The sequence below is a fragment of the Aplidium turbinatum genome, chromosome 2 (genome assembly GCF_918807975.1).
Source record: "Aplidium turbinatum chromosome 2, kaAplTurb1.1, whole genome shotgun sequence".
Classification (NCBI taxonomy): Eukaryota; Metazoa; Chordata; class Ascidiacea; order Aplousobranchia; family Polyclinidae; genus Aplidium; species Aplidium turbinatum.
Genome location: NC_137473.1, coordinates 38,204,415 through 38,216,741, shown reverse-complemented (window position 1 = coordinate 38,216,741; position 12,327 = coordinate 38,204,415). Strand labels below are relative to the sequence as shown.

At 36.2% G+C, this 12,327-nt stretch overlaps 1 protein-coding gene across 1 annotated transcript; it reads right to left on the bottom strand.

Moving 5' to 3' along the window:
- Positions 1-387: 387 nt before the first annotated feature.
- Positions 388-6,644, bottom strand: LOC145764276 (contactin-associated protein 1-like). The gene is made up of 6 exons (XM_082575897.1): positions 6,432-6,644; positions 5,755-5,947; positions 5,200-5,322; positions 1,912-2,066; positions 1,364-1,499; positions 388-653 (listed from the first exon to the last, which is right to left on the bottom strand). Exons 1-6 carry the CDS (start codon positions 6,642-6,644, stop codon positions 466-468), a joined length of 1,008 nt encoding a protein of 335 aa, XP_082432023.1. The 3' UTR covers positions 388-465.
- Positions 6,645-12,327: the final 5,683 nt, after the last annotated feature.

The window sequence follows — 12,327 nt, the reverse complement described above, 5'->3', positions numbered from 1 at the left end:
ATTTTTTTTTTACAATATTGCATTTTTCTCAACCTTTGGGGACACATGACCAAATGCCTAGCACTAAATCTGCTGCTGATTTAAAATGTGCTTGCTGCATACCGTTAGCTAGGTTCATAGGCATGTAGTATAGTGTGATTAAGTAAACAAAGCAAATGAGAAAACGTTGCCACAAAATAGAAAAGCAACATGTTCTTTGTCAGTTTCTACATGAGGCACCCAATCAATTGCCTATTCTGATTCCCCTGCTGTGTCGCAAGACTTCAATTTGTTTCGAGAACAAATGTATGTCCTGATTTTATGTCGTCTCTAATTAAAGAAAAACTAAAGTGAAAAGTTTCTTTTGATTGATTTTACCGAAACAGAATTCATTACGAACAGCCACAGAAAAAAGCTACATGAATTGATAACTGCATAATATCCGTCATTTTTGATACAAACTCTCTTGTTGTCCTGATATTTCCATCAAACTCGTCCTGAGCATTCCAATCCTCCAATAGTGTGCCAACCCTTTTCTGAAGCTCCACTGAGATCACCGAACTTCACTGCAGTGACAGGAAGTTTTGTTTTGTCGATCAAGAATCCTTCATCTGATGTCTCTGGTGCTCCATTTTGATCACAATTGCATAGCTTTGTTGCATCAGTGCATGATCCTAAAAGAAATGAATTTATTGATGCTACAGAAAGGTTGCAGAAAATGGAGAGTGATTAGAGATTGTATTTTAATTATTTCATGTAGACTCCTCCAGTTTTTAAAAAGAAACTGAAGAATTAAAATAGTTATTAACCGCTGTTCTTGGTGGAGTTCGATGAGAAGTTTCTTGGAAATTTTGTGAAATTGTAACATCAGAGTGACATATAAAAAGGTGGTAGGAGAAAAATTTTCCACAAATGCTGTTGAAGTGTAGCCTATCGTCAAACGTAGACTAACATTTTGTTTCATATTTTATGTTTTATGTCAACAAACTGTAGAAAGAAATTATGGCAATTAAAAAAGACTATACGTGCAACTTATAGTTTTCGAAAACTTTAGTAAATCATGAATTTATTTTTTATGGGTTTTTGATTTCTAGACTAATGAGGAGTTCCAAACATTTTAATTTGAGGTTTCACAAAAGAAAAACAACAAACAATTAGCTTAAAACAACCAAACAACAAACAAATATTCTTGCCGGAAGCAAAGACTATTTGTTTGACAATCGTTTTCTCTACATGTCATTCGTCAGGGTAGGCCTACTCTTTTTAGGGAGAGGCTAATATTCGCTTGTTTTTGAATAAAATATTTTTATATCCTTCTAAAGACCGTAACATACTTTTTTTGAATAAGGTAGGCCAGGGTTTGCCCTTTTACAAAAATTCTAACCTGTCTCTCCGCAGGCACAATACCAATCTCTTTCTGATGTTGCTCCTCCCCAATAACGTTGCTCAGTCCCGTCACGTGACACCCACGTGCTAAAGAAACCGCGACCTTGGAACAGTACGCTACCGAGACATCGATACTGAAAAAAGTTTAAACAGTTTAAGTTTAAACAAAGTGCTCATGAGTTTGAATCTTCTCACAGGATTCTATTTTTTAGGGTTACGTAGTCTATCCAGCAGATTTTTTTAAGCTCATGCCGCTGGGAAAACAATCCTAAAAAATGTTTCCCACCATAACTAGCTACTTCTTGGTCGAGATTGGTGGATGCAATGTTTCACATTATTGCAGAAAAACATCATTTAAAACAACCTAAATACTTTTCTTCCATTATATCAATTGGAAGGAAAATGCAGCTGTTTAAATAATAATCATATTCAATAAAAAACACATCAAAAATTATAAACTGTTTTAATATAAAAGTAGAGATTTCTTATACACCTAATTATTTTAGTTTAGAATTTGTCTTTAGGAAAAATTTTAATCACTCTAACCTTGATAAATTGCCTACAACTTTCTGATATGTCAATCAAAGCGACGATTTGGTTCATATTTGTGTTGTAGTTGATGCTTCGAGTGTAGCATTTAATTGGTTCACAGTCACCCGCTTCGATCTCCATCAAAGAATCATGATTTATAATTGTTTTGCCTTCAGTAAAACACGACAATGAAGCGAAGTAATTTTAAATTAGTTGTAATAATAACGATAACCGACAATGATAATGAATACCATTTGGGACATTTGCTGTATGCCCACCTGGTCATTTTTTGAATACATGGTTTACGCAAATGGAAACTTACTTCACATGTTTTGTAACTTCATATTTAGGATTGGCCTACATTTTCCACTGTTTGTTTAAAACGATGGATTTGCAAAATACAGCTACAGCCGACTCAAAATGTACATTAGAGCATGACACTTAGTGTTGATAGGTTATTCCTGGTAGTTTCGCATACTTGTAGAGGCTTTTAACACAGACCTGGTTACCAAGATTGACAGAGTGAAGTTTCCGATTGTTGAAGTGTTGTTTCTGAGTAATTATTCCATTCATTAGGTGCTACTGAATTGAGAGCAGTCCTTAGAATGCGTTGCTCAAGTGCACACCATGAGATTCGAACCAGTACCACTTTTAATCACAGTAAAATTTAATCACAACTGCTGTCTTCAGTGTGGCGTTGTGTATTTAATCGCTGCAGGTTGAGGGAGATCTTGCGATGATTTTTGTGTATTGGTAAAGATAATCTTGAGCAACATAGCACTTTGTCGAAGGAAATATGCGGTGAAGTGATACAAGTCTACAAATCAATCAAAGATTCCTATTCCATTAACCGATTCATCCAGTTCCTAATCTCAATCAAGAATTCCTATACTATTAGCCCTTAGGCGAATAACCATTGAATTTTCGTCTTATGGGAATGATCTGGGATTATGTAATTCTATGCTATGAAGCGATTTATGCTTTTAACCGTTATGCGATTATCCAATCTCGACTGTTATTGCATTTAAATCACTTGTAACGTTTGTAAAACCTTTAGAAATTGAAACTGGAATTATATTTAAACAGAAGTTGAATGTCTGTAGGCTACTTTATTATATTTAGTTATAACTCTATTTGCATTTAATTTTTTTTCTGACTCCGCATAATCACACTGAGCAGGTTTCCTGTAATTTTTACCTTGCTGAGTCTTTTATGAAATCAAAAATAAGTTTTGAATGCGAAACTCTGAAAGTAAATAGTTTAGGAAACTTGTCATCTTTTGAATTTCTTTTGTGTGTTGTAAAATTTATATTGCCGTTCTCACACTTGCAAGTGTTGATTGCAGGCCTATTTTTACAACCAACAAAACAAGAGTTAAATTTTTGTCTTTTCTAGGTTTGGTGGCTGCGCATTTTTGAGATAGTGTTTTCGAAACAGTTTTTTATCGAAGCATATTTTAAACTTTTCGGTTTTGTCTTTTTTTCTTTTATTGGTGCCAAGTTCGTGTATTTACTTTATCGTTTTCTACGTATTCGCGTCAGCAATGAAAAATAAACTGAATTGAATAGCATTGAACTCCTTATTCTGTACCATGATCTGTGACAAAAACGCACGACCAGACGTCATCAGCAAATGTTATCATTTCTAACCGACACTAAGGTTTCTGGAAAAAATAAAATGGTTAAAAATTCTTCTGATACCATTTTCTGTACATTTTAAAATTTAAACGATACAAAGAAAACTGTCTTGAAAAAAGGCTTACATCAAATTTTTGCACAAAAACTATGAGGTTAAAATGTGAAACTTTTGTACAAAAAGTTGATAAATCAAGAATTAGAAGGAAAAGTTGATAAGTTCACATTTTATTCAAAAATACAGAAAAACTAAAGAACTTAGTCATGTTATAACTTACGCAAATAAATTGTATTAAAAATCTCCTTCAAACCAGCATAGGCTACTCTCAGTAAAATATTTTAATGTTTAATTTTTTTAGCATTTTTTTTTAAAAACTTCAAACGTCGTTTTCTTAAAATGTGACTTATCAACTTTTGCCGTCAACGGCTTCAAATGTAAATCTCATAAAGAAAACTCGATTCTTAGCGTTCAATAATTTCTGCGATAAAGTTACATGAGTTCCTAATGGGTCAATTCAAAGATATCGACTAAATTATTTCATGGCACTATACGATAGAAACTTGATGAAGACTATTGACAAACTGAATTTAAAAGAAAACGTTTGTCACTCATAAATTAGAGCCGCGTTCGATCAAAACACGGCACCTTTACTCAATGATTCTTTTGTTGAAACTTTTACTTCATTTGCAAACTGTCTTAGTTAGCAGACACTTATATTTACAATGACTATACAAGAGCGACTCTCAAAACGATGCTCAAAATATTTTTAAAACCCTCGTTTGGAGTCAGGTCTGTGGAGTCGAATGAAAAATATACGCTACGACTCCGACTCCTCGATTTATAACTAGCCGTCTTCGGCTTCAGGGTTGCCAGATTTTCAAATTTTTTGTCCGTTTTTATTTAAAAAAAAATTAATTTCACTAAAGTTGTAATCGAAATTGAAACGGCGACTTTCACAAAACTGTCAAGAATCAAAACTTTTATTTTGAGTAAAGATTTTGAGCGCAATACGAAAACAATATTTAAAAAAATAGTATTGCAAACAAAATATTTTATTGTTCATCGTTTTTTATCAAATAGGAGTCGGCCGTTTTGTTAACGACTCCGGACACGCCAAAATCCTTCCGACTCCACAGCTCAGTAGGCACTTTAACGTAACACACTCTTCGAAAAACGTATACGCAAATCAGCTCATTTCAGTCATGTGACTCAACACGTGATATTCTGATCGTCTTTATCGAAAGATTTTGATACAAAGAAATTTAACTGAATGCATCGCCACAGCCAGCGTGGCGTAATTTCGATTGCGTGGATTTGATTCCCACTCACTGCTGATACTATTTTTTTCTGCAACTGAACTGAGTGCAAGAAAGATCTTAATGACTGCAATCAATGGAGTTTATAAGGAAAATTGTGACTAAAACTCCAGTGATGTCATATACGTTACACATGATTGCGTTATGAATTCGGACAGTGTGGTACGTTAAAGTGCCCACCCCACAGCCCTGTTTGGAGTACAATTTCCCCGATTTCTTTATTAATTTGTATTAAGCGTAATTTTTCTATGTTTGTAAAGTTTCCAACACAAAATAAGAAACCATTGATGCTTCATATAGCCTATGCACAACACAATGCCGTTTCTGTTAAAAACCGTTAACTAGCACTTACGTTGACCAGAGCTGAAGTCACAGAAAGCATAAAAAGGTTGGTACCTTTCTGGTTCCGGTGAAATGAGATACGATCCAGATTCTGAAGAATCGATGAATTCACAAGATCGTGGAATTTCGACAACTTTAAACAAAAAAACAAATAAAATTACAAGTATTCAATACTGTAAGTAAAAACTTCAGGCATTAAAAAAGATTTTTCCACACAAAGCTATCTCAGAAGTGGTTGTTTCAGTAAAACAAAAAGCTGTTTTTGACGCGCTATATTAGCCCAGGCCGTCCACACATAGTTATTGTAAATCTTTTTTTCAACTAAAGTAAGCTATATAGTTATTGTAGCTATTTAAAGTAAAGTATAGTTATTTAAAGTAAACTCGTCAAGCATTTAAGCTTAAATACCGTTAAATCAGTTAGCTTCAATGCAACAAAATTGACTTGGAAACAAAATTTTGACACTTGTGTCCAATTATTACAGCAGTCTGTAAAATTGCAAAAAAGTAAATAACGATGTTCAAGTGATTAAAGATGTGTTCATTGAATTTCCACATCTTCTTACTTTTACAAAGTTCTCCTCGGCTACAAAAAACGCATTTGTCTTTGTGTTGTTCTCCACACTGACAATAACCCGGGTAGCAACACGCACAGTCGTTTCTGCTTCTGTTGAAGTAGCAATCACATCCAGTTTTGTTTGCTGTTCCATAGTTTCGTGTTTGTATACCTCCTTGGACCCCCGGTATGCCCTGGTCACCCTGTACATAGATCGCAACGTTTTTATTTGTGGTTATCAAACAGATAGTCAACGAAGTAATTCAGTTGAACGCTTGATTTCTATAAAACAATTTCAAGAGTCTTATGAGATATCTTTCTTGAAAAGAAAAGAAAGCCTCGGTTATTCGTTGAAGCAAGGCACCAACCATAATAACATTAAAAAAGTGTTTACACTAGCCACTACTATGTTCACACATCTGTCACAGTGTAAGGTTTATACAGCGTTAAAAAATCGTATTTTGTCCCTGAATGCATCATATACTGTATAGCAGACATATAAGATGCTATTGTCATACGTTACTGCTCAAGTTCAAGAAACCATTACCACTTTTAGGAACGTGAATAACGTTCTTCAGAGTACAACATCCAAGCGAAAACAATCAAATTAACGCCCTTTTTTATTGGTTATACTAGTACTATATTCCGATTTATTATCTTAAATTTTTTAAAGAAGTAGCCTACTACCTTTTGTCCAATCCCAGGGGCACCTGCCTTGCCAGGCCTTCCAGGGTCCCCCTTAGCGCAACACCCCTCTTCACCAATGGTTTGAGGGCTAATGCCCTTTGGACCGTAAACGTTTGTCACAGAGTAGTTCACGCATTCTTCAGAATCTGCTTTGCTGATCAAAGCAACTGAACCGAATAAAGTAAACAAACTAAAACCTGATAACTTCCACATGATAACCTATGAGGATATTTTTGAGAAAAGAAGAGAACAAATATACGATGTCGATACATAGGTTAGCCTATTGTGAAAAAAAGCAACATAATACACTATATCTATAGGTCAGTGCTCTTCAGTGGGAGTTTCGCGGCACCCTAGGGTTCCGTGCAACACGTAAAGGAGAAGTTTAGCAAGTTTAAAGCAGGGGTACCCAACCACCGAGTTGAAAAAGATTCCTACCTGGTCGCGAGAACACTCCATCAAAATGACCGTCAAGATTGCGAGTTGATTGAAAGTATGTTCTCAGTCATAAAATGAATTGACTGCAGTGAAAGCAATTGCAATCATGCACTTAATAGGCTACTTATGAAACTTACACATGACCGGCTGTATCTTTCTACCAAAGCAGTGACGGATCCAGGGAGGGGGTATTAGTCACGTGCTCCTCAAACACAATTAAAAAACACTTAATTTCTACACTTCTGCAAAAGTTTTTTGTTTGCTCATCACTTGTTATAAACAGGAGCGTTGACAGGGTGGTCTAGGTGGTACTTTTGGACCCGGACCCGGAATATTTAGGAGGCCCGGATTTAAAAGATTTCCCGCGAATTCAAACATTATTAATATCTTAATATAATCAGATCTAAAGGAAGGGGATCGGTACCTTACCATCTGGCGGCTGAATTGGCTGTTTTAACCTCCGAAGTGGCCGTTTTAACTCCGGGCCCTCTAAATATTCCGGGTCCCAGAGTACTAACTAAATCTCCTTGTCAATGCCCCTAAGTCCTCATCAACTGACTGTACTTCCACTGCATTTAGGACGACAGCCTTTTTAACTTCAGTATCTCCAGAAGGTACTGTTTCCGCAAGTGGAACTTTTTGTTCGACTTTTATCACACAAGACTTGTACCTACTGTATTTGTTTGTTTGTCAGAACAGACCCCGATATTTCTAGCTCGCTTTGCTCGTCGCCCCTTCCTACCTTTCCCAGTAAATGTCTCCACCAATTTTAGATAACATGGCGAGATAAAAAGACTGCCGAATGGATCAGAAATCAAACGAAACTACGAGATATATTAAGCACAATCAAGAAACTAAAATGGTCCTGGGCAGGTCATATAGCAAGATATCAGGACAATAGATGGACTAAAAAATTAACAACATGGACACCACGAGAAACCAAAAGAAAGAAAGAAAGGAAAACCAAAAGTGAGATGGAGGGACGACATTCACAAACAATGCAATACAACCAACTGGTACCAACTAGCACATAATCATGTAAATTGGCATGAAAAGGGGAAGGTTTACGCTCTGCAGTGGGCTTTCACAGGCTGAAAATGATGATGATCGTCGGCCATGTCGATACAGAGCATGTTGCGCCACCATGAAAATAATCAAACAAAATATTAACTTGACTAATAAAACTTTTCTGTTTTTGTGAACCAATCCAGTAAAGAATTTCCAGTAACTTCAATAAAGAAACTTCATTTACTATTCAAATTTATTTTTATTCAAATTTTCATTTACACTAATTTTTAGTGATTTCTAGTAACTTTAATATAGACACTTCATTTAGCGAATTGTTGTGAAGTCACGTTTGTGGAGGAACCAGACCCAACCAAACTTAACCACAGAAAGAAATTTTGGTATCAATTGATAGATGCCAAAATAAACATTCAAAAAATGTTTTTGCCTAAATGTGAAAAACACTTGTAGTAGGCCTATTGCAGTCTGCAACACATTTGTTTGCTATGTACGTACTGCACAAAATTAATCTTGTTAAATTTTCAGATAAATCTTGAAAATGTCGCTGTGCATTTTTTTTTGGATTTTATTGGTTGGTTAACTTAACTCTTTTATTGTTATTTGCATGTGTAATTGTTTTAGGCATCCATTAATTTTGTCATTACATACCGTACTCAATTTCATTAATATTGAATCTACAGCGAAGAAACTTATTAGTTGTCTTTTTACTTTTAATTGATAAAAGTTATAGACTCTTTTGTTTTTATTCTGTTTAAATTTACATGTTACGTTTTTTCGTTGGTAATTAGTTACGCAGTAGTCGATTATATAATTTGTTTAATCGTTTCCTTGGTGGCGCAACATGCAATTGTTGCATTGAGTAGCAAGGCGTATAATCTAAACCAGTTGATATCATGTCTATTCCAAAATAGTAATCTGTAAATTAGACAAACTGTTAATTTGATGAAATACACTAATTTTAAACACTGCTAATAACTTCTCTCCGAAAGTAAATATATCGAAGCTCTGTTTCGCCATCTATGCTTGCATAGTTACCGAGTACCAGCAACGATTTTAGTCGAAGTAGATTGATCATGCAACTTTCCAGAAAGTAAAGACTGTTTTGGGGGGGTAAAAGTAAACTTCTTATTTTTTGCTTGTAGTGTTGTAACGCAGTCTGCAGTAAAGTTATTTAAAGTTTCCTTGCAGTTTTAAAATACCTACTCACTGACTTTCAGATGGCCTGTCACTTGAACTGATAGCTAGTTAGCTTGGTAGTGAAATTTAAATAAATGTCCACTGGATGCTGTGGGAGGCAAGTTTAAACGTGGTGTTTAAACTTTCCCCATCAAATTTGATCGACATGCATTTCAAGAGTTTCAGTTTGCCCCGTCATTTTTTACTGATCGTGGGTATCCATCAACAGTAGATTCCAACAGCGCAACTAAAAATTCTAATGTGCCCGGACCCAGTGATGTTGCAGACGCTAATGCTAGCTCCACTGGTGTTTGTGTGCCCGGGAGTTCTCTGGAGACTGATGACTTTTCTCCCTTAGGGATAATGCCTATGCCAAAAGCGCCAACAAGGCAAAATGTAGGAAAAAGAAGAGCAGCAATCTTGACAGATAGGCTACCCCGGAAAAAGAAAAACTTGAAAAAGAGCTAACAGGAAGAAAACGAAAACCAACAAAACCCTAGAAAATATCTAACAAAGGAAACAACCAAACGTAAAGAGACGTGGTTCTGCCTGGTGTGCAGCGAGCCGTATACGAACAGCCGTCCTGGTAAAGAGCGGATATGGTGTAACGGATGTCGTGAATGGGTAGGCCTACACCAAGACTGCACAGAAGACCTCCCAGACTATGTATGCCATAACTGTGCCTCAGATTCTGAGGGAAAACATGGGTTGAGACAATTGATTGATATGAGACTGTAATTCGACTTGTGGCCAAACTTTTTTGATTTTCTGTTAATATCTGTGTTGTTTTTTCGATACACCTTGTTCTTTTTCTGTATGTTCTGATCTAAACTGCGAAACTGCATTATAACACGAAGTTATCCAGTTGGTAAAGGCTATTCTTATGATGCTTAAACCTACCCCTTGCGTGTTTAAACTTACCCCGCACACGGGATAAGTTTAAACACTTGAAAAATATTTTGTATTTCAGTATAAGATCTAAACTGTAAAAAAGTTTTCAATTTTTTTTTGCGAGGTAGGCTATCTACAAATGTTATAGGTAGGCTATGCAACAAAGCAAAAACAACTTTATTTCATAAACAAACATGACTGTTAGACTAAATAACGTGAAAAGTGTTCAAACTAGCCCCACCCTCCAGGGGCGCCGGAACGATTTTTGACTGAGGAGGCAAGATTACGAAAAAAGGGCACTTTTGTTTACTAAAAGGCCAATTTTTTTTCAAGTTTTAAGATAAGACATAGCGATAATGCTAATCTATCAGCTCACTATGTGTTGAGTAATGATAGCCTACAAGTGTCCGGTATACAAAGAAGGGCATCATGCTATTTTATAATGATGTAACCTACTGTCAAGCCTTAAAGCAGCCGGCGGCCATGGCCGCTAAGTAGTGCTTGAATGAACCGCCGGTGCTACCTCCTCAATCGGCCAAGTTTGGCCGCCGGTCTCTCCTAGCCAATTATTTAATTTCGCAATACAATGATCGTGGATTAACTGTCGAAAACATGCAGTATCAAAGAGTGACGCAAAGTTAGGTCAGCGCGTCATAATCGCCACTGTTGCATTGTGTGGGGAATACTTGTTATTGATGGAATATCCATCTGCGATCGCCAGCGCTGTAAGTCTTGTTTGTAATTCCCGACGTTTATTTTAACAAAGTCTTAATCCGAATTGCTAATTTACATCGGCTGGCAATATTGTCGTTTTTATGTCGATTCGATGTTGTCGGACATTGAACCGTTGTTAAAAAGGAGAACAAAGTTAGTTGACATCAATGGGGAAAACCTTTTTTGATCATATTTTGCAAAAATTATGCTTCTTTTAGTGATGTCTTTTAGTAATGTACATCATTGAAATAGCTAAAACCTCAATTGCTAAGGCAACAGGATCAGATGTCAGTAGATGTAACAGAAAAAATATTTCGCACTTGCTAGTGCATCGTCAGTTCTGATAAAGGGCAGTTAAAGCCTACAAGTAATGTTTTAATCATTGAAATACTTATTTTATTACCTTGCCGTCATCGTCAACACATGTCGAACGTTGTTTTTCGTTGCTAAAAAGAATTCTAGGGGAGTAGCGAACTTTTATAAAATCAGCCACATTGGAGACACTCGTGCGAGTGTCGTTTGAATAGTACTGGATTACAATCCCGATAAAGCAGTTATTGCGTGGTGCAGCGATTCTATTGTAGGACGTCGCCCAGGCCCAGACTTCAACAACGCTAAGTGATCATTTTAGCATTGTTGCAAGTTTAATTCTATTTACTTGTGCTATCGTTATTTTTATTTTGTATTTTGGCCTCCAAGCACACAGATTTGGCCACCGAGAAGGAGCTCCCAGTAGGCCACGATGGCTGTCGAAAAAAAAACGAGTTTTAAGGCCTGTACTGTGTTGCAAAATTTTGTGCCGTAAATATTATTTTGAGGCAAAAATGAAAGATTATAATTAGGCTAAAAGCGAATAGCAGAAATTGTTATATTGCAAAATGTGCAGTAGCTTACATGACTTTAAAAGGGCACCATTGCCCCCCCTGCCCCTCCATCTGCAAAAAATTTGAGGGCAGGGGGGGCATTCGCCCCCCCTGCCCCCCCGCTTCCGGCGTCCCTGCCACCCTCCCTACTTTTTTTTCTTGACCGAGGGTAGCCTACTATTTTAATTGTAAAATTCTTATACGTTATGTTATTATCGGTTACTGTCCTGTAGTGACCTCTGATTGCGAAATCTTTATTAGGTGACGTAATTCTGGAACATTCTGTGTACGTGCAAGTCTGGAATATTCTATTGCTTCTCAGGATTTACTAGGTGTAAGGTTTTATGACGTCACAAAGATGTTTACTAGTAGTAAAACTTGACAGAACAATGAGTTCTTATGATGTAACATTATTGTACCTTCTCAAGTTACTAGACCCAGCGCTTCCACTTTGTGGTAATTACCACAATTGTGGAATTTTCATCATGCTTGTGGTAAAAATGTGGTAATGAAAAATTTGTGGTAAAAATGTGGTAATATGGAAATTTTGTGTGGAAATGTTGCCAAAATGTGGAAATTATAAATTTTGAAAATTTGATATAAAATACTATCAATAAATAAGAGCATTTAAACTGTTGTCCTCCAAAATCGAACAGATATGCAAAAAACTACTTATAACAGCATGTGACTAGCATGTTCCGCTGTTTTCGGTTTGATTTTGGAATGCGTCCTGACTTTTGACTTTGAAGGTAGGGTTACCATGTGATCATATTCATAGTCAAGATGTC

Coding starts and splice junctions, on each gene's coding strand:
- LOC145764276 (XM_082575897.1), bottom strand. CDS start 6,644: ATGTGGAAGTTATCAGGTTTTAGTTTGTTTACTTTATTCGGTTCAGTT. Junction 5,323..5,754: donor CCGAGGAGAACTTTGTAAAA/GTAAGAAGATGT, acceptor TTTTGTTTAAAG/TTGTCGAAATTCCACGATCT. Junction 654..1,363: donor TTGTGCCTGCGGAGAGACAG/GTTAGAATTTTT, acceptor CATTTCTTTTAG/GATCATGCACTGATGCAACA.